The sequence below is a fragment of the Gossypium hirsutum genome, chromosome A13, assembly GCF_007990345.1.
Source record: "Gossypium hirsutum isolate 1008001.06 chromosome A13, Gossypium_hirsutum_v2.1, whole genome shotgun sequence".
Taxonomy (NCBI): domain Eukaryota; kingdom Viridiplantae; phylum Streptophyta; class Magnoliopsida; order Malvales; family Malvaceae; genus Gossypium; species Gossypium hirsutum.
In genome coordinates this window covers 7,328,558-7,351,824 of record NC_053436.1, presented here as the reverse complement: position 1 = coordinate 7,351,824, position 23,267 = coordinate 7,328,558, and the positions used below count along the sequence as shown (strand labels likewise).

The 23,267-nt window shown below is 38.0% G+C and overlaps 1 protein-coding gene and 1 pseudogene across 3 annotated transcripts; both read left to right on the top strand.

Moving 5' to 3' along the window:
• Positions 1-1,035: 1,035 nt before the first annotated feature.
• Positions 1,036-4,265, top strand: LOC107925439 (5'-deoxynucleotidase HDDC2). 3 transcript variants are annotated; one of them, XM_016856127.2, is made up of 8 exons: positions 1,036-1,543; positions 1,829-1,953; positions 2,275-2,312; positions 2,728-2,838; positions 2,936-3,015; positions 3,544-3,580; positions 3,696-3,737; positions 3,832-4,265. In XM_016856127.2, the coding sequence occupies exons 1-8, from the start codon at positions 1,283-1,285 to the stop codon at positions 3,924-3,926; spliced, it is 789 nt and encodes a 262-aa protein (XP_016711616.1). In that variant the 5' UTR covers positions 1,036-1,282; the 3' UTR covers positions 3,927-4,265. The 3 variants fall into 3 exon arrangements, with proteins under 3 accessions (XP_016711616.1, XP_016711606.1, XP_040940604.1); XM_016856117.2 differs by having other exon boundaries at positions 2,930-3,015; XM_041084670.1 differs by lacking the exons at positions 3,696-3,737; positions 3,832-4,265 and having other exon boundaries at positions 1,092-1,543; positions 2,930-3,015; positions 3,281-3,580.
• Positions 4,266-5,008: 743 nt separating this feature from the next.
• LOC107925435 (lysine-rich arabinogalactan protein 19-like) lies at positions 5,009-6,039 on the top strand (annotated as a pseudogene).
• The last annotated feature ends 17,228 nt before the right edge of the window (positions 6,040-23,267 follow it).

Below are 23,267 nucleotides of genomic sequence, written 5' to 3'. Positions count from 1 at the left end.
AAGAGAAGTGAGTCATAAAGACTGCTTATCATAACTGAAAATTCTGATTTCTTCATAGCATTTGAAGAAGCAGGCATAGGAATAGTCAATTCAGGATCAATACTTGGTTCAACTGGCTCATCAGAATTCAGCTCCACACTTGGTTTAGAGTTGTTTAGTTCTTTTATTGATTCAGGATTGTTCAGTTCTTCTTCAGATTTTGCTCCTTTTGTCTTATCAACTGAGTTAGCTTCCGGTTAAGATTTATTTGATGACTCATTAGTTTTTGGTTCAGTTGGTTCACTCAATTCAATTGGGTTTAACTCATGGATATTCTCTACTAACCTTTCAAGATCATGCCTTGTGATGCAACCTTGAACATACTGGCCCTTCAAGTTTGCTTTTGATTTAACTTAGGCCCTTAAGCAAAGTGAAGTAATCAATGATGGAAAGTAGACACTTCCTGCCTTTTTTCTAGCACAATCGTGGATCTCCTTAAGAATAATTTTTCCAACATTGATAGACTTTTCTGTCATAATTGCATATAACAAAAACATTCGTTCCATCGATATGGTAGAACTATGTGAGATAGGCATGAAGCTATATCGAACAAAGTAGATCCATACCTTAGCCAATGACTTTGATTGCACCAAAGCTATCGTTCCATCTGTTGTTGAACATGCAGCAATCAAAGTCACAACAGTTAATATTATGATATATAAAACATCAATTCTAAAAGCTTTTTAAACAAGTACTAAGGATTATTTGTAAATTTTAATATTTATAAATCACATTCTAGATATTTAGAGAAGCAAGTTAACTTATAAAGAAATAGAGTTACTTGAGATTGAATTCAAATTCTTATGCTTACAATGTAATATTTTTACCCTTGAACCAAGGGATTATAAACAAATATAAATGAATTTAGCTAAAATTTGAAACCTATATTTCAAATAAAAAAACTTAAATAACCATGAATTGCACCGTAAACATTTTGAGTTACACCAAAGCTCTAGCTGTTTTAAATAAATTCAATTTTAGAAAAAAAAGTGAAAAACATAATAAAGGAGTTGGTTTCTACGGCCTTTATTTGTTCCTTTTAAAAGGGTCGCAATATGGGATCCGTTTAACGTAGTAGACTCAGAAAGGAAGAAAGCCTGATTTTTCGCATTTAAGACCAAAAGTTAATCGGTAGCCCAACCAAATCGGACCTCGTTTCTCGGACCCCCTCCATCATGCAAAGCCATTAAACCAAACCTTTAAAATCTCCGGCGTACGCCCTCCCCTTCCTCCGCCTTCCATTATGGCTTTCTCTGCTTCTCCCCACTGCGCACCTCCCTTACATCGTTTCGCCCTTCGCCGCTCTCCGCCGCCACAGCCGCCGCTCGCTTTCATGCGCTGCCCTTTCTTCTCCTCCTCCTCCTTTCGACCCGTTTACTTCTCCCCCGCTCCCACCCTGAGGATCATCGTCTCTGCCAAATCCAAGAAACCTTCCTCCGGGAGATCAGCCGATTCGACGTCGGCCTCCGCCATTGATTTTCTCACATTGTGTCACAGTCTCAAGGTATAAATGAAAACATAAACTTTTGCCCTTCGTTCTATTTCCTTCTCGCTCTGTTTCGATTGAGTATAGTTTAATAGCTCTATTAGCTGTTTAGATACCAAGTAAGAGTAAACAAACATGGTCGAAGAGCTACAAATAGAAATTTAAGCTTGGGTTTTACGTGGTAAATATTTGTAGAGCGGTGTTATCTTTGCTTGAGCCCCACCTTTGTATCTCTCTGTCTTCAATTTGAATCATTCAGGGAAGAAAAGACTATAGTTACTGATGACTTTGTTAATCCTGTAGACCACAAAAAGGAAGGGTTGGATCAATCACGGGATAAAGGGTCCTGAATCAATTGCTGACCATATGTACCGCATGGCGTTGATGGCTTTGATCGCTGGCGACCTTCCTGGTGTGAATAGAGAAAGGTTCACTCTCATCATATCATATGATATATGTCAGGGCTCATGTTCTTCATTAAATTATCAACTTCCAAGTTTGTCAATCTGATTTATGTATTTTCTTTTTCTTTCATGGTAATTGATGGAAATGTTAGGAGGATGAGCTATTTCTTTTGTATTATTTTCTTTGAGCGGATTTAGCTTATAATAGAAGTTGGAGATGAGTTTATGTGATTTTTTATTCTTGCCTTTTCTTTTTTTTCAAACTTTTTTTTTTTTTTTTGCTTTATGCTTTTGTTGGATGTTATTAGGGAAGCTTTATGTCTTTTATCCATTCAACTTTTGCAGGTGTATTAAGATTGCAATTGTCCATGATATTGCAGAAGGTACTGTCCCATGTCTGCATCTTCTATCATTATCATTAGTGTACGTCAAATTTGCAATAGCCATGCTATACGAGTACTTATGATGTTAAAATCAGTAATGGTACAAAAGTTGTTTTCCTCAAAAGAGGGAAAAGGTAAACCTATTAATTAGGTACAATAGATGTTCTACTGTGGTAATCTAAGATAATTGACAATGTTGAACTTTTAGAACCATCTTGATTTTTCTTGCATGCATTTTTATGTGATGGGTTGAATTTTTTTTTTTTTTGGGAGGGGGGTGGGGTTTGGTGGGGGAGGTTGCATATTGAGCTACCACATATCTGATGCTATATTTCAATGTACATCTGGCTTGCACAGAAACACACAAGATGCACTTATGGTTTGAGTCTTAGGTTGAGGTTTTCAATTTTTACAGCTATTGTTGGAGATATAACACCATCATGTGGTGTTCCTAAAGAAGAAAAAAGCAGACGTGAGCAAGCAGCGTTAACTGAAATGTGCAAAATTCTGGGTGGAGGAATGAGAGGTGCTTCCTAGCCAATTTTATTTTTGGAAATCTTGGGTTGCTAAATTATTTGTTTATTGCATCTGCTTGTCTTATTTTGGTATTTTGTTAGTTGCAGCTGAGGAGATCCAAGAACTGTGGGTAGAATATGAAAACAATGCTTCTCTGGAGGCTAACCTTGTGAAAGATTTTGACAAGGTATGCTACATGATGGCATTCATTTGTGTATGCATGCTCACACACACACACACACCAGCAGAGATATTTTTCACCTGAAAGATGATTTTCCATTAAATATCAAATGTCATAGATTGTTAGTTGATAGGTGTTAAATGGATATTCCACTACAATGAATCTCTCTCTTAGAACTTGTATTTGAGACAATTTTATATGCTATATTTATAAGATGCATTTAGGATGCAGTTCTTTCGGCTGTTAAGGCCGGCTGACCATATCTTTACAGGTTCCATCTTGTGGATGAGGATGGGCCAAGAAAGCAAATGAAGATTAAGGGGACAGGGGTTTAACAAAATAGTAGATACATGAACCTAGAAGTTCTATAGATCATTATATTGACATTATTACCTTGTAATGTTTCTTATTTGCTGATTTTTGCCATGTTAATCCTGCACTAGACTATTTATCTGTTGGCTTACCTTCACCCACATGTATTATAGAACTATTAATTTTTCCTCCCTTTTAAGGAGTTTATGTGTTCACAACCAGGTTGAATTGATTCTGCAAGCACTGGAATATGAACTTGGTAAGGGGTTTCATTTATTTATGGTTAAAAATGTGAAAGGGCTTGAGAATTATAAGTTTTTCCGTATAATTATCTAAATCTATTCTTTGATATTATGATATTATTGTAATTGCAGAACATGGAAAGGTGCTGAATGAATTTTTCCTTTCAACAGAAGGTAGAGTAGATTATTTGAAGCAGGATGTAATAAGTGAAAACATCCTTTTTTTTCAGCGATGTTTACTCTTCTACACTTTCCTGTGATTTTTCAGGAAAATTTCAGACAGAGATTGGAAAGAGTTGGGCCAGAGAGATCAATTCAAGGAGGAATTCAATATTGGTAGAAAAGAGGAAGGGACCTAAATAACAAAATGATTATCATCAAATTTCATTATAATCTAGTATCAGTAGCTACAAATTTTCTTAATCCGGTTACGCACTTTATTAACCAAGGCTGGTAACCTGGAGTTGGAAGCCAAATGTGGTTGATAATGTGTGTGTTGTTTAACTTCATCAGAAAATTTTTGATTTGTTGTAAGAATGCAAAGTGATTTTCATTAGCATGTCTGGAAATAGAGGATGCTAATAGTCTGGTTACCTGTAATGTAAGCTGCAAAAGTCATTTTGAAAACTATCCTAGTTTGAGATATTCTGTGAAATGGACCAAAAGGTCAATTTTAATTATAAATAATAATCCATTTGGATATCATGTGTGTATATATAATCTCCAAGCTTACTCTTGATTCAATTCAATTTCTTCAGAACTCAGATAGCCTTCTGATAGTTGAAATGTGAAGGCTAAACTTTTAGGAATCATGGATGGCTTATTTCTTGCTATTGGGGTGCATGCTTGAGGGCAAAAGAATGTAGAGGGACCTCATGCCATTTTTGAGTCTGATTGTCTTAATGTTATTGCTGGTCTCATCTCACCAAATTATCTACCTCGGCAATTGAACATGACATTCTTCACTCAATTCCATGTTTTGTTCTCACACGTGGGCCGTGAAGGCAACATGGTGGTAGATTGGGTTATGAGAGTATGGGCAGGCCATCACTCATTCATGTCTTTGATAAAAATAACAATAAAAAGCGGAATGAAATGGAGAAAATTATATGAAAGGAGATGTGTTGGCATCAAAACCAGATGGCGACTGCTCAACAGTGTTTAGGTTCCTGGTTGGTGCACTGTATGTTTCTTGATATTGCCATTTGTGGACTTTCCCTCTCGTTTCACTCCATTTCATTTCCTAAGCTATCTGCCAATCATATTAACCAGAAGTTTGTTTATAAAAAGTTAATTTGCTCGTAGAAGGGACGTAACATTCAAATGAACACTACTTTTCTCCCTCTGACATTTTACCAAACCTTTTTTTTTTTTACTTACTTACAAAACACTCCCCAGCCTTTGAGAATTGCTGGTTGTTTAGTGTTTATATATTGTTGCTTGCAAATGCTATTTCCCATCTCAAACAAAATGGCTTTCATGTTTTGGGCTCTCATTGTAACTACTCTCACCCTTCAACTAGCCATTACGAGTGCACAAACACCAGCTGCCTCACCTTCCACTACGCCAACCACCACCACCACTCCTCCACCTTCAACTTCACCACCACCTACAACTTCCGCACCGCCTCCTTCAACAACCCCTCCACCTACAACTTCAGCACCATCTCCTTCAACAGCAACGCCTCCACCTTCCACCACGCCCACCGCGCCAGCTCAACCACCTGCAACAACTCCCCCTCCCACTGTTGCACCAGCTACAAGCCCAACTGTCCCACCGCCACAAACTCCACCACCTCAACCACCTCAAACTCCTCCAACCACAGCTCCAGCTCAACCGCCAGCAGTGCCACCACCATCACCACCACCAGTATCTCCTGCACCAGCACCAGCCCAGAAACCACCAGCTCCTGCTCCAGTAAAGCTGCCCCCAGCACCTGCACCCATTATTTTGCCACCGGCTCCTGCACCAGCTCCCACCAAGCACAAGAGAAGGCACAGGCACAGGCACAGGAGACACCACCATGCACCAGCACCAGCACCAACAGTTCCAAGCCCCCAGCACCACCTGCAGTGCCAACTACAGATGACACGACACCAGCACCATCACCTAGTCTCGATTTGGTAATGCCTTCTAAGTTCTACTAACAAAAAAGAACAAAATCAATGTATGAATTGAGGATGTTTACAACATATGAATCTAATTTTATTATTTGTTTCTATGAAATACAGAATGGAGGAGATTCATTGTTGGTGGCAGGAACAAAGCTTTGGTGGGCAAGGACAGGATTGACTATTGCCATTTTGATCGCTATTACAGGCTATAGTTTCTAGGAACTCATAAGATAAGGGGTGAATGTGATTTACTTTACAATTGCTTGTCATACCTTTTTTCTTTTTGATTTGAATTTCTCTGTCACATAACAGAGAATATTGTTTCATTTGTGTAACAAAATAAATTGAAATTTTAATAGAAATAGATACGAATAAGACCAACCAAAAGCTGAAGAAGCAAAATAAATATATATCTGGTTATTAGCTTATGTTTATTTTTCTCGCCTTGCCATGAATAACAACCAAATGGTTCCACCAGGAAAAAAAATCTACTCAACAATCGAATTCCCAGACCAACCTTTGTCAATACCCAATTGAATTTGGACTCCATAGTAAAACTCAATGTGTATCATGAATTTTGCATCGATTGATTTTAAGTGGAGTGTGATTTTCTTTTTTCAAAAGTAGGGATGGTAAGAAGAGAATAATTACTTACCTCATTTTACTTTACTATTTATTTCTCAAAACTAAAATATATTTGAAGAATTTTTTTAAATATTTGTTTGTTTTTAATATATATTAAACATAATTCCATAAATCAATTTGAAGCCGCATTGGAACTAATACACATGCATAACAGCAAGAGCCAATTTAAGGGCTCAATCTAAAATGAATAAAATTACCATTTAAGTCTCCATGATTAAATTAAAAATTAATTTATTGTAAAATTGGACTAAATTGTCAAAAAAAAGCATTCTTTTTTTTAAAAAAAAAATTATGCAACTGGGCCGATATTTTGAAAAATTACGAGAATGGACTGTTTCTGATAAAACGCTTCCAATTGGAGTTGTTTTCAGGGAAAACTCAAGCGTTTTTCTCCTCTAACCAGTAAAGCGCTTCCAGCTCAGCATGCTAATGAAAAACACGTCTAGTTCAGCCCGTCCCCCCCCACAGTTACTTCCAACGGCTATTTTAAATAGGTGTTACCCCCAACGGTAAAAAAAAAAAACTATAAACCCCTTCTACTAATTTCTCACATTTCTTTCTTAAATCACTCAAAATTTCTCAATCCACTCTAAAAAATCTCTCAAATTCTCTCTTAAATTTTTTACTAAAATTCTATTTCAATGTAAATTCTATTTTTTAATCTATTTTTTATAAATATTTTCAAGAAATATTTTTTTATTAAAAATTATTTTGTTTTTTATATAATTTAGCAATGGTCGGGTCTCTAATTCATTTTGATAACAAGCACATCTCCGTCAATCAATTGCAAATGGTAATAATAAATTTTAATATTGTTTAATTTTTTTTTCATTGTTATATTTTAACTTAATATTTTTATAATTTTTACATAAATAGGCAGAAGATCGAATTTTACAATGTCATATTTGTAATCTACTCAGTCCTCCATCACCATTGATCGAATCATACTTGAGGGAAGCCAGTATTTGGCATGTGACCTTTGTAGGCTAGGGGTGTAAGTTGGACCCGAAACTCATAAGCGCGTTGGTAGAGAGGTGGAGACCTGAGAGCACACATTTCATCTTCCATGCGGCGAGTTTACTATTACTTTAGAAGACTGGGTCTGTTCAGTCTGCTGATTGGGGAGGCGTATGTGGTGATCTATTGGGTGTGGCTCCGGAGATGATTTACGAAGGTCGGATCAAAATGGCTTGGATAAGAAAAAATTTCGTGGAGCTAGTTGAGGATTCGACTAAAACCCAAATAGAACAATACACTCAGGCGTATATCTTTCAGATAATCGGGGGTATCCTGATGCCGGATAAGTCACGAAATCTCGTCCATCTGAAGTGGCTGCTGAAACTTGTCGATTTTAGAAGAGCGGGTGAACTCAGTTAGACGTCTGCTGTGTTGGTGATATTGTATCGGGAGATGGCCGAGCGATGCAACCAGGAAAAATTAAAATTGGTGGTTGCCTTTTACTACTACAATTATAGGCTCGGTTCCAGTTTCAATTTTTATGTCCTCGAGCAAACTACCTGTATACATTCCCACTCGTAACTGTAACGCCCTAAATAATTTATTTCTGTTTCTGTAAATATCTGATACAAGTATGTATTTGCTTTAATGGTTAAGTGTTTTGGGTGTGTGTGTGTGTGAGGTCTAGGGTTCAAGTTCCACATTTAGCAAATTTTTGTTATTTTTGGATTCAAGCATTACTCTTGTTGAGTGGGCTTACATAGAATTGTCTGTTAATTAATATTAGAATGAGCTTGCTAGTTCGAGTGGTAAGAGAGTTGATGTGTTGAAGGTCTTGAGTTCGACTCCCTGCGTGAGTAAATGTGTTTATTTTTGCTCGGTTGATTGATAGAGTTTCAGTAAAGCTAAAATTCTGAAGTGGTTGAGATTGAGGTGTTAGTGGAAAGTTAGGAATATCTAGTTGGTTTTTAATTTATTTTTATTTTCCTAAAAATTTCCTCAGTTGACTTTTTTTTTCTGTTGCTTCTCATTCACTGCATTTTTTTTCATCTTCCTCTCCATCCTTCAAACTTTGTTCCAATTAAACTGTGCGATTTGTTGACTGATCGAAGTTTTGGTGTAATTGTGGCTTCTTTCTGTCTAATTTCAATTGCGATTTAATTCAGTAAGTTCGGGTAGGGTAGTTTTTATTTCATTTGGTAATTCTTTATTAATGGGTGTTGTTAATGCCGTTTAGGGGAAGATCAAGGGGCTCAAAATCGTCCATTGGTAACTTAGTTGCGTGGGAATTATCATTGTTCGATCAAAGGTAAGGGTTGGTTACTTAATGGATAAACAGACCGAATTGTGTTCGGTTTTAGTTTGGTTTTAAAAGTCTAATTCAATGTTTTGTTAGACAATCTTAGGTGCTATGTGGTTCGAGAGTGTTTCTGCATCGAAATTGTTCCAAGTGTGTACCCCTTATGGAGGAAATTGAGCTTCAACGAAAGCTGAAAAACCATACTGTCGACACCACACGAGTGTGTGTCTGGCCGTGTGGTTGGTCGTGTGCGAGACACAACTGTGTGGTTGACGAGGGTATGGCCGTGCGTAAGACACTATTGTGTGGTTGTGTGAGTATGGTCGTGTGGGCCACAGGCTAGGCCAAGTTGGGTGTGTGAGCCACAGGCTAGGCCAAGTTGGGTGTGTGGGCCCACACAGGCTATTGGTTTTGGGCCAAGTCGTGTGAGCCACACGGGTAAAGCCAATCTGGGCGTGTGGGCCCATACGAGTATGTGGGCTGAAAATTTTGAAATTTTCCCTAGGGTCTCACGGGTTATTTCAATCAACTGTCGGCCTACTGTAGGGTCAGTAAGGGCTAACCAAACCCTAACACTATGTGATTTGATAGTATAATATTCTGATCTAAGTATGACACTGTTATGCATGTCTGGTTATTCTAATATATATTTATTTTATATCTGTATATAAGCATATAAGCATGAAAATTCTGAATATATATATCTGACTGGGGTGAGATTTGTATATGTGGAAGAAGTGTTCTGTATGGCAGTCATCGCCTATATTCTGGCAGGTTGGTTGCACATAGGTTGGTTGCACATTATCTGATATGTGTCGTAATGGCACAATATGGTGTGTAAGGATAAGTAGATGTTTTTAACCCCACATGGTATGATGGGATGGTCGGAGTTGGTGTGTAGAAGATAGGGGTAGGATTCTGCATATCTGTTTCTGTTATCTAAATCTGTAAATGACTTAAATCTGAATCCGAATCTGAATCTGAATCTGACTGTGTATGTGATTTCTGTATGTACAACATGTCTATTTCTGATGGCCTAAACATTGAGTTTATGTAAACTCACTTCTGTTTGTCTGTACTATTCAGATAATCCACAGACTTAGGTAGGTCGGTGTAACGGAATCTCGCAGTGACCACTACTCTATAAACTGAATTTAAATAAAGGTTTTATTTATTTAATAATTATTTTTGGGAGTTTTGTATTACTTGGACTCTCCGGACTGTTTGGTTTAATTTTTGGGATTTATATTTTTCATTTTATACTTTATTTGCGACGGTTTTTACTAAAACAAATGTTTTCCAAACTTACGAATGGGATTTTAAGAAAATAATGATTACTATAACTTCCGCTATAAATTACGTTTTGGAAAACAAATTAATTGAATATCATTTTCAATAATAGATATAAACGAATATGGATTTAAAAATTGGAATGATTTATTGTAACAACACTGTTTTTAAAATCCTTCTTTGTGACATCTCTAAATTCGATCATAACGTCTAGGCCTAGTTTGGGGTATTATATTTAGTGGTATAAGAGCCAGGTTACAAAAGTCAGGCTGTGAATTTTGGGTTCCAAAATTTTTGTTTCAAAAAGAACTGATTTTTAAATAATTTGAGGAAATAAGTGGTGCATCGAGTCTCCGGCACCAATCCTATAAGTATTTCTGAACATTAGATAGAATATCCTGAAAATACTATAATTAGTACTTTCTAAAACTGTACTGAGTTAGTTAGAGACTGAAACCTCTGAAAACAGTTCTAAACTTTTGATAATTTATGCATAAAATATCTGCTAATAAATATTGGAACTAATACATAAAATTTTATAATATAAATAAATTTTGAAATTTATGATGAGCGCTCGTGGAACTCGCGGACGTGGTATTTGTGGTCGTGGTAGAGGCCGTAGGGAGGCTCGAGCTGACTCTTCTTCTCTAGGCAATATGCCAAACTTAGACACGTTTGAGACATCGGTTTCACCTGCTATTCACCTGCTATTGAGACTGGGTTTCAAAGCTGTTCGACTGGGGATGACGCACTGTCCCAAGCCATGTTTAGAGTATTAGAGAGGGTCGCTAGACCCCATTTTAAATTTAGAGGCCGTGGGTCAATAACTGAACAACTCCGGTCCAATGAAGCTGAGCTGTTTAGGGGTGTCACTGGAGTCGCCCTTACTGTGGCCGAGTATTGGTTGGAGGCCACTGAAAGGATTATGAATGATATAAACTATACTCCCAAGCATAAACTTAAGGATGCAGTCTCATCGCTTTGCGATGAAGCATATCAATGGTGGTTATTAGTTGAGAAGGGTACTTAGCCTGATCGTCTGAACTGAGACTTCTTCAAGACTGCTTTTCAAAGGAAGTATGTGGGGGCGAGCTATGTGGATGATCATAGGCGTGAGTTCATGAATCTCACGCAAGGTGATAAATCTGTGGTTGAGTATGAGGCCTGTAACACCCATCACCCGTATTCAACACCAAAATAGGGTTATGGAGTATTACCGAACATATAATATAATTACACATGCATTTTTTTCATACATTTTCAATTTTATGCAAATATCAATCAACTACATTCATATCGTCCCTAATACGAGCCTACGAGGCTCAAAACATGTATTTGGGGTGGTTTGGGACTAAACCAATAACTTTAAAAACTTAGCGAACACTTAGAAAATTTTATCAAGAACAGAAGACACACGCCCGTGTGGCCCAGCCGTGTCTCTCACGCGGCCAAAGACACGCCCGTGACACAGGCTGTGTGGACATTCAAAATGGAAGCACATAGCTTTGTTCCAGTCCATGTCTGACCCCGTGTAACTCTCTGACTTAGGTCACACGGCCAACACACACGACCGTGTGGCTAGCATGTGTGCCCTAAAAATGGCCACACACGCCCGTGTACCAGGCCGTGTGCTAGGTCGTGTCAAACCTGTAGGGTATACTAACTTATGCGACACGGTAAAGTCACACGCCCGTATGTGAGGCTGTATGGAGCATACTGACTTGGTTTCTAATTCAACACTAGGGGACACACGGCCATGTACATGACCGTGTATCACACACGGCTGAGACACAAGCCTGTGTCTCTTTTACCAAGCCAATTTGCCACCCAAACTTGTAAAAACCTTCACTAAACCAAATTGTACAAAAATAATGCATAAATAGGCATCCAAAACAACTAGAACCAAGACTAAAACATGCCATTTCAATATCATCAACCACAAAGCACATGATATCATGTTTTACCAATTCAAAACATGCTAATTTCTCACCTAAAAATTTACTTAAATGGTTTCATTCAAATATACAGCAATTACCTAAAATTTCAAGCATACAAATATCAAATTCAACCATTTGCTACTCAAGCTATTCATCCACCATAATCATTCACCAAGAAATTATAAGCCACATCACAAATAGAACATTGGCACATACATAAATATATAACACCAACCAAACCAAATAGGCCAACTTACATAGCTATACACAAAACTAAACTTTAGACATTTACAAGCTAATTCATTTGGCTATATTCATTATCAAATTATGAACCAAAATGACCAAAGTCTCTATACCTAGCATATATTCCAAAACATAGATTCAAAAGTACCAAAACGATAGCTTGATAGTGTGATGAAGTCTCCAACGATCCCAAATCCAAGCTAGCTTTGAAATCACTATAAAACATGGAAAAATAAACAATGTAAGCTATAAAGCTTAGTAAGCTCGTATGAAAATAATAAGCAAGTCTCACCATTCATTTACCATTCAAATTAAATGACATAATATGCAACAATGCATTAATCTCTAGCTAACATGAAATTTAATCACATAATTGATCATAAGCTCACAACTTCCTTAGACTCATTGCTCGTATAGTTTTTTGTACATACCTGTACCGATACATATCCATTTCTCACCATTTCACATCTTCAATATACCTATTGAACCATTCGGAATAAAATTCACATCTTTGTTTTCCCATCTTTTTTTATTTCCCAAAGAATTTAATTACATATTATAATATATGTTAAAATAGTATTGAACTACTTATCATGTTTTTTAATTATTATTGCATCACTCACATTATTATTAGTTAAAAATTAATTTAAAATATATTGAACTACATGCCAGGTATATTATATATATATTATAATTTAAACCAAAATATTTTACTTATTATCATTTTAAAATAATAATAAAAATATTTGTATTTGAGTTGGATATATTTATTTTTCTAATGTAGTATAGCAAAAAATATGTTGTCGAAAAAACTGTTTGGTATTTTTTTTGTAAAAGCAATATATAAAATTTAGTTATTTTGATATATATTTAAAATTCATCAAATATTGAAATTAATAACCAAAATTTATTTTGAAATTGCAGACATTGCAATGGCTTCATTGATTATGAAAGATCCTCACATATCTGACACAGTTAATAATATGGTAATATATTATTATTTGTTAATCACGGGTTCCATTAAAAAAAGATCTACATAATTTACGAAAATATATTATGTTATTATAACTATTTTCTATAATTTAACACTGTCAGGGCTCGTACCGCGCATTAAGGGGCCGGTGAATGGTTTAGGATATTCCCCGATGCACGATTGATGCCCTACTTGGAGCTAGCTGGATTCGGGTCAGTAGCATTGATTTGAACTTTTGATTTGCAGTACGATTTAATATCCGTATTGGTCGAGCGTTGGCGCCCGGAGACCCACACTTTTCATTTTCCATGTGGGGAGTGCACTGTCATTCTAGAGGATGTTGTATTGCAACTTGGGCTCCCAATCACCGGGAGTGCCGTAATGAGTGTAAGTACGATAGCTGAGCTGGCTGCACTTTGTTATAGCCTACTAGGAGCCTCGCTTGGCGATGATGAGTCCAATTTTTCGGGTTTGAAATTTACATGGCTGAAAGACAATTTTGAGCATTTAGCAATTAATGCCACTGAAGAAGAGTTGATGTGCGTAGCTCAAGCGTACATTATGCATATTATAAGGGGTGTATTGATGCTTGATGCGAACAACAATAGGGTTCATCTCCAGTATTTACCTCTATTAGCTGATTTGCGTAATGTTCGCTCGTATAGTTGGGTTCTGCAGTTTTGGCTATGTTGTATCGTGAACTTTGTCGGACGACAAAGCCTGATGCCGTAAACATAGGTGGATGCCTTGTATTGTTGCAGTCATGGGCTTTTTATCGGATGCCATTCTTGGTATCAATTAGTCACCAACCATACATATTTCCACTAGTTAAAAGGTGATAAAATTTAACTTGTTATTAATTGAAAATTTCTTTATAATGATACTATTCTAATGATACTATATTTACTTGAAATTTATTTTCGTAGATGGAGTATTTATCCGGGTATCGGGACGTCGTACACTATCCCGATATATGGTCTGATGATTGAACAACATGCCAAAGAAGGGGTAAGCTATTCCAATATTCGTGACATGTAATTACTTTGTATATTTACTTGAATCATGTTAAATTTTAACTATGGTATTAATCATGCAGTTTATATAGATGCCATATCGTAGACTAGAAATTGCGGCTATTATACCTTCATTTGCCTACATTCATTCTCATTTGTGTTGCACTAATGCACCAATTATCAATTTCAATGTAGTCGAGTGGTACCATGGGGATCGAGTACTATGACAGTTTGGTTGCATCCAGTATATCCTAGATCTGCCAATGCAAGTGGGGAAGGTTCACGAGATCAACAAACGAGGAAAACATGGAAGTCATTGGGGGTTGTGCACCAAAAATATATTATAGTATGGGATAATCGGATGGCTCGAAGACCTTAGATGGATATTTCTTCTGATTTTCAACCATCGTTAGAGTACATACAATGGTACTCTAGTATGAGAAAGCCATATTTACTTGGTGGGCAGTTGACTGTAATCCCCCCACACGTGCAGCGACCTGGGACATCCGAGCTAGCGCTCGATATAGAGGCCGAGCCAAAGCCAGAGTCCGAGCTCGAGCCATAGCTGGAGGCCGAGTCTGAGTGATCAAATTCACATTCGGCTGATAATTCTTATCATCCGAATTTACCGGGCAATAACTATTTGTAACATCCCAAAATAGGGCCTAGTTGGAATAGTGGTTTCGGGACCACAAATCTGACATCAAAATATTTATTTTATGATTATTATGAGGCCTAGAATATGAGTATATACACGTGTTAAAGTTTCATGAAGAAATTATTTGAGTAAGGTGTTCAATTGGAAATTAGGGACTAAATTGAATAAATTGCAAAACTTGAATTCTAGAATAAATTTGTATGAAATTGCTTTGGGTTATGAATTAAAAGGCCTTGGAGAGTAATTTTTCCAATTTCTAAATTTTTGGACAAAAATGGGCTTGCATGGATGAAATTTTAAAGAAAGGGCATGAGGGCATTTTGGTCATTTGGCTTTTTAATGAAATAAAATGGGAAAAATCAAGCCAAAATCAGCCATTCTTCTACTCCATGCTGTCGAAATTCTCTTATCACCATAGCTAGGGTTTTCAAGCTTTTCAAGTTCAATAGTAAGTGCTCCCAAGCCCCGTTTTTAATGTTCTTTGTATTTTTGGAATCCCTGTAGCTTGTTCTCTTCATTTCTACCCATATTTCATGCTAGGGTTTATGTTTAAAAAATTTACCCATGCATGAGTTATTTGTGTTTTGATGGATTATAGAGGAATATGAAAGATGAATATGTGCTAAAGATCTTTTCCTAGGTGATTTTCATGAAAGACCCTTGTAGGGACCATTTTGCAAAAGTTATAAATAGTGTGGTAGAAATGAGAAAATAATGGGAAATCTGGGTTTCCATAAGAGAGAAAAGTGTTCGGCTAGGATTGGGTAAGATAGAAAGTACATGTGTTTCATTATACAAGCCTAGGGACTAAATCATAAAAATGTTAAAGATTAGGGGAAAAATGGTCATTTGGACCGGGGGTAGATATTAAACTTGAAATGTATAATGTAGTGTATTAATGAGTTAATTTTGTGGATATAGACTCCAAGGAACAAATTTCGGAGGTCGATCGAGGTAAACGCAAGGTTTCGGAATAACTGAAACACAACACCGAAACGAATATCAGGTAAGTTCGGATAACTTAAAGTAAACCCCTAATATGCACAATTGTATGATTTATGAATGCATGATGATTGCACTTATTATTGGCAAATATCATAGAAATGCATATTTGATGGTAACATGTGAAAAATGTCTCAGTTGAGGTTGACAAAGGGAATTCGATGGTAACCCGTAATTACATGTGATTTGAGATCTTGTGTAACACCCCGAACCCGAGACCGACACCGGAGTCGGACACGAGATGTTAACAAACTTTGAAAATTTTTCCAGACACTGCCCAGTCTGAGTACTAGTCGCTTCAAAAATCATATCTTGCGTTTCACAACTCGAAAATCAGTTTTGTGATTTTTCCCTGAAACTAGACTCATGTCCCCACCTATGTATTTTTTTCTAGAATTTTTGGTCGGGCCAATTAGTACAGTTTATTAGTCAAAGTCTCCCATGTTACAGGGGTCGACTACACTGACCTTTTCCCATTTCGACTGGATTATCTCTCTGCACAGAGCTTCAATACTGATGCCGTTTGTTTCTATGGTAACTAGACTCAGAGAGGAATCCATACATATATGGTATGACCCCTAATTATCTCTGGTCAATTTATAGTGAATTTCCAAAGTCGGAACAGGGAATCCAGAAACTGTTCTGGCCCTGTTCCACAAGAACCCGAATATCTCTTACTGTACTGTTCCTATGATTGTTTCGTTACTTCCATATGAAAGTAGATTCATCAAGGTTCGATTACATAATTTATTCACTATTTAATTCCACTCCTACGAATTCTTGTGATTTTTCCAATCCACACCACTGCTGCTATCAGCTTTTGTTTTCAAAGTGAACCTTACCTAATTTGGGGTTTCATGGACCAACTAGGGCCTTGTCATACATAAGCCCACATATGATCATACTTAGCCATTCTAGTGGCTGATCATTTGCTCAACACTTCCATTCCAACTATAGTTACATCATGAAACCATCTATACATTCATAAATACGAATGGTCTAATGCCATACTCCACTTCTACAAGCCATTTTCGCATGGCTGTACACTTATACATTTCATAAAGTACTCGAAAGACAACAATGGGTAGTCCTATACATGCCATATCAAAATTCAACCAAAATAGTACCCAAAAGAGCCTTTGATAGTGTGGGCGACTTCGACTTCAAGATCCCGAGGCCGATAGCTGGAGAACCAAAAATCTATAAAACAGAGGAGCAATGTAACGAGTAAGCAATTTATGCTTAGTAAGTTTGAGCAAGGAACTCCAGCATAAACAAAGAATATCACACATTTAGCTAAACGGAATATTTCATAATACGCAATTTATCGATATTAAACTTGCTTCACAACATTAACAACCCTTATGCACATACACAATAGACTAACTTAGCCGAAGGCCGATAGCTCGTTTATCAACTGAGCGAACATTTATTTGTAAGGGCTCGATTAAATTCAACACATACGTAACATATCCCCATGTTGGGATGTTTTTCGAGTATTCGCTGGAATTTTACAGCAAGCTCATTCATTACCAAATCACGTACCTTCGGGATTTAACCGGATATAGCTCCTCGTTCAAATGCCTTCGGGACATAGCCCGGTTTTAGTAACTCACACAATGCCTTCGGGACGTAACTCGGATTTAACAACTCGCACGAATGCCTTCGGGACTTAACCCGGCTTTAATAACTCGCACGAATGCCTTCGGGACTTAACCCGGATTTAGTATCTCGCACAAAGGCCTTCGGATCTTAGTCCGGATATATTCGCTTAGCACAAAGCCTTCGGGACTTAGCCCGGACAGCATTCAATTAATCATGCACATCTAACAATAATTCATGGTACATTCATATTTCATTTTCGTTTACGAAACTCAAACACAAGGCACATATTGTCCTTGCACATTCGGCTCAATAGCCACACATAGAGCATGATTTAATCACATCGAAATTTAAGCTCTCTTACTCAAGAACTTACCTCGGGTGTTGTCGAACGATTCTGCTAGCTATTCAACCATTTTTCCTTCCCTTTATCGGTTTTATTTCCCCTTTGCTCTTGAGCTTAGCCTAGCTACATGCATGGCCGAATCTCTTCACCTTTCTTCTTCTTTCCTCCTTAAAATTTTTGGCCAAGGATGAACCAAAGGATGAGAAAATTTTTCTTTGTTTTTCTTTCTAGTTTTGGCAAGCATGAAGATGAGAAAAGGATGAACAAAATTCCCCCTTTCTCTTCTTTAGCTCACGGCAATGGGGGGAACAAACACTACACACACAATTTTTTTTTCTTTTGTTTTCCATTTCTTTATTACCCATACTCCTTATTTTATTCTTCCACTAACAAAACATGTTTCATGACATGTTTTGCCCATCATTCCTTGTCATGGCCGGCCACTACTCATTAGGGGGGAAAATTTGACATGCAAGTCCCCCCTTTGTCCACATGCACAAATAGGTCCTCACACATTGACCTATCACATTTTAGAATTTTCTCACATAAGTCCTATTAACTAAATTCACATGAAATCAACCAAATTGAAGCTTGAAATTTTCACACATTCATTATTACATATTCTAGACAATAAGTATCACATTCAAACATTTTAGTGACTCGGTTTAGCGGTCCCGAAACCACTTCCCGACTAGGGTCAACTTTGGGCTGTCACATCTTGCATGTGTTTCAGTAAGGATTTAGCCCAGACGGGTAATCTATTGATCTTAATTATAAAAAGGATCTAGCCCGGACGGGTGTTCCTTGAAAGATCGAGCCTCCCGAAGAACATTGTGCATTATGGATTTAGCCCAGACGGGTAATCCGATTAGGGTCTGAATTTAGCCTGGACTAGTAATCTCGACATCACTTTATGAGTTCATAAAATGGGGGATTTAGCCTGGACTGGTAATCCCACCATAAAATATGAGGTTCGCGGGAGTGCGTATAGGGAATGATCATTCGTATGAATTGACGGTTAATGGGTATTCCATCGAGATTTCCTAGAAACTCAACAAGATTAACATGAGATGTTGAATGATGAGCTCATCTAGTTAAATTCAATGATGCTTGATTATGTTGTAACTTATTGATTGAGTGCATGTAATAGGAAACCATTTAATAATTGTTGGTTTCCTTATCTATCATGGATGAATGTTAAATACTTGGTAAGTTTACCTTCTTGTTATTCAAGCTTACTAAGCATGTAAATGCTTACCCCTCCCTTTTTCTCTATCTCACAGAGCTCGAGGACTCATAAGGACTGGAAGATGATTAGAGAGTCAACACACTATCAACTAGTCAAGCTTTGGTATAAAGACATTTTTATTTTGTTCAATGGCATGTATAGGAGTTTTGAGTATTTTGTTATATGTGTCATTTGAGTTTCCAAATGAAGGCATATAAAAATATGCTTATCTTTTTGTATATGGCCATGAAAAGTGGCTTAATTGAAGTAGGGTATGACCTAATAATTTTTATATGGTTTTATTTACAAGTGATGGGTTGTTACCAATTGGCAATGAGTTACATGAACGAGCCAATTTTAGATGAATTAAAGTGACATGGAAACCCATAAATACTAAATGGGAAATAACCTTTCATGTATGAAACCAATGATATGAGGTTTCCATACAACTAGTTTTATCAAGATTATTTACAAGTGTATAATGATGTTTTCATTCGAAACTTGGTAACCACTAGGTATAAGAAGTAGAAAGGGGTGACTTAAGGCTTGGAAAATAGCCTATTAGGGTCCACATGGTCAGATACACGAGCGTGTGTCTAGGCCGTGTGTGACACACGGTTTCTTCCCATGGGTGTGGGCTATGGCCGTGTGTCCCCTGTACTTAAAATTTTAAATAAAAAACGCACACAAGTAAGCCACACGGGCGTGTGTCCTTGCCGTGTCTAAAAGACAGTGTTGTCCACGGGCAGGTAGCACTGGCGTGTGCCACGGCCGTGTTGATAAGTCAGTGTTGCACACGGCCGAAGGGCATGGGCGTGTGCCAAGTCACACGGGAGTGTGAGTCCACACGGCCCATCTACACTGGCGTGTAACACTTTAAGATAAGGAAAATTTTTCTCAGGAGCCCAAGGTTTATCGAACGTGCCTGAATTTGTCCCGTACTGCCTCTAGGTATGTTATAGGCCTCGAAGGCCTATATAAGGGACGAGATATTCATGGTTGAAAGGTTTTTAAATTTGAGCAAAAATTTACGACCAAAGTAGTGTGTTATAAGTGTAAAGCCCCGATAATACCTCAAACTCTATCCCGATGTTGGATATGGGTGAGGGGTGTTACATTTAGTGGTATCAAAGCTACGATTTAGTTAGTTCTAGGACTATCGTAGAGAGTATTAAGGTTTGCTATACATGCCATTGTTCGAATATTGATAGTGTGACGTCTCTTAACTGTTCAAATTGTTTTGAATATAGTAAATGTCTTCCAATCAAGCACAAGATGAGTCCGAGGGAGCCGAGAGCCATGCTTCAGCTTCCGTATAGTGAGCTGCATCTAGTAGTGGTAGAAGGCTGATGTCAGAAGGCCGGGAAGAGGCCCGAGCCACCTTCTTTGATATGATGATGAATGGTTTGGGGATTACCTAAGAAATTGCCCCAATATACCAAGACCTCCCCCGCCCTCTAACCAATCTGATAAGGATGTGCCACGAGGTATGGCACCGGTGAGAATCGATAAAGTCCCTGTAGATAAGCTTAGAAAGTATGCGGCTGAGGAATTCAGAGCGAAAGTTGATGATGACGCTGAAAGAGCTGAGTTCTGGCTCTGAAATACTACATATGTGCTAGATGATTTGTCGTACACATCCGAGGAATGTTTGAAGTGTGTTGTGTCCCTTTTGAAGGACACTGCATATCATTGGTGGAAGACCGTATCCTGGGTAGTGCCGAAGGAAAATATTACTTGGGATTTCTTCCAAGCAGAGTTTAGGAAGAAATATATTAGTCAATGGTTTTTGGACTCGAAGCGAAAGGAGTTCCTGGAACTCAAACAAGGGAACAAAACTGTAGCGGAATATGAGAGAGAGTTTGTACGACAAAGTTAGTACGCAACTGAATGGGTCCAAATGGAATCAGAAATGTCTAAACGCTTCGAGGAAGGTCTGAATGAGGACATCAAGTTGTTGATTGGGATCTTGGAAATACGGGAGTTTGCCGCATTGGCCGATCGAGCCAAGAAGGCCGAAGAACTTAATAATGAAAGAAAAAAAAGCTAAAAGAGAGGCTTGAGTTGCGAGCAAGATGTCCAGCGGTAAAACACTCTCGTTCTTCACGAAAAAAGGCAGGAGCTAGCATGAACGCTCTACTTCGTCAGTGGGATATTCAAGTAGAGCGAGAAGCTCTAAACGATGAGGTCAAAAGTCTTCCTCCCTGATGGTAACTAGTGTGGGGAGTGTAGATGATAAAAAATCAAAGTGTAAGATTTGTAGCAAATTTTATTTTAGAGAGTACCGAATGAAGAGCGGCGCATGTTTCAAATGTGGTTCTCTTGATCACTTTCTCAAAGACTGCCCAGAGCGAGCGGAAAAAGAAATGGAAGTAGCCCCGAAGTCGAGTGCTCCCATCCCACGAGGTAGACCTCCGAGATACCCTGGGAGTGCTAGTGGCAGTCAAGTTGCAACTAAAGACGCTGCAAAATTAGAGGTTCGAGCCCCGACAAGAACGTATGTGATACGTGCTCGAGAGGAAGCCTCTGCTCCTGATGTTATTACGGGTACTTTCTCTCTTTTTAATACAAGTGTTGTTGCTTTAATTGACCCGGGGTCGACGGATTCATATATTTGCATGAGATTGGCGTCAAGTATGAACACACCTGTTGAGAGTACGAAAGATATTATTAGAGTGTCCAACCCACTAGGCAAGTCGGTCCTAGTTGTTAAAATCTGTAAGAACTGTCCTTTGACGATTCGAGGTCATTGTTTCCGGACTAACCTTATGTTGTTACCATTTGATGAATTTGATATAATACTTGGTATGGATTGGTTAGCACTGTATGATGTAATTGTAAATTTTGGTAGTAAGTATATTAAATTGAAATGCCTGAATGGTGAGATTCTACGGATTGATTCAAGAGAGTTGGATACGCCTCCGGTTGTGACCACGACAATGGTTGCTCAGAGATATATGAGAAAAGGGTATGAATCCTATCTTGCATTTGTATTGAACACTAAGGAAACAGAGTTGAAGATTGAGTCTGTGCCTATAGTATGTGAGTACCCAGATGTATTTCCAGAAGAATTGCCCGGATTACCTCCTGAGAGGGAAATATAATTTGGTATTGAGCTGGCGCCAGGAGCAACTCCCATTTCTATTGCTCCGTACAGAATGACACCAACTGAGCTGAAAGAGCTGAAGGCACAGCTGCAAGAGTTGATAGATAAAGGATTCGTAAGGCCAAGTTTTTCACCTTGGGGTTCCCCCGTATTGTTTGTAAAGAAGAAAGATGGATCGATAAGGTTATGTATCGATTATCGGCAACAGAACAAGGTAACTATCAAGAATAAGTATCCTTTACCAAGGATAGATGACTTGTTTGACCAGTTGTGAGGAGCCACTGTGTTCTCTAAAATAGACTTGAGGTCTAGGTATTATCAGCTGCGAGTTAAAGAATCGAATGTACCTAAGACAGCTTTCAGAACGAGGTATGGCCAGTATGAATTTTTTGTCATGCCGTTTGGGCTGACGAATGCACCAGCTGTGTTTATGGACTTAATGAATAGGATCTTTGGGCCATATTTGGATAAGTTTGTTGTTGTGTTCATTGACGACATCTTGATTTATTCCAAAGATAAGACAGAGCATGTAAAGCACCTGAGAATTGTATTGTAGACTTTTGCGGGAAAAGCAACTATATGCTAAGTTTAGCAAGAGTGAGTTTTGGCTCCAGGAAGTCAAATTTTTAGGTCATATTGTTTCGGGTGAAGGCATCCGAGTTGATCCAAGTAAGATCTCTGCTATCGTCGAATGGAAACCACCAAAGAATGTAACTGAGGTTAGAAGCTTTTTGGGCTTAGCCGGTTACTATCTAAGCTTTGTAAAAGGATTCTCCATGATAGTGACTCCAATAACGAGGTTGCTATAGAAAGACGTTAAGTTCGAATGAACGGAAAAGTGTCAACAAAGTTTTGAAAGGTTAAAGACACTGTTAACTGAAGCTCATGTTTTAGTATTGCCTGAGTCGGGAAAAGAATTTGTAGTCTACAGTGACGCATCCTCAAATGGACTGGGTTGTGTCCTTATGCAAGATGGGAAGGTAATAGCCTATGCTTCACGACAGTTGAAACCGTATGAGAAGAACTATCCTACACACGACCTAGAACTTGCCGCCATCACTTTTGCTTTGAAAATTTGGAGGCATTATTTATATGGTGAGACTTGCCGCATATTCATTGACCACAAAAGTTTGAAGTATTTGATGACTCAAAAAGAAATAAATTTGAGGTAGCGGAGGTGGCCAGAGTTAATCAAGGATTATGAACTGATTATTGACTATCACCTGAGAAAGGCGAATGTGGTCGCTGACGCGTTGAGCAGAAAATCCTTGTTTGCATTAAGGGCCATGA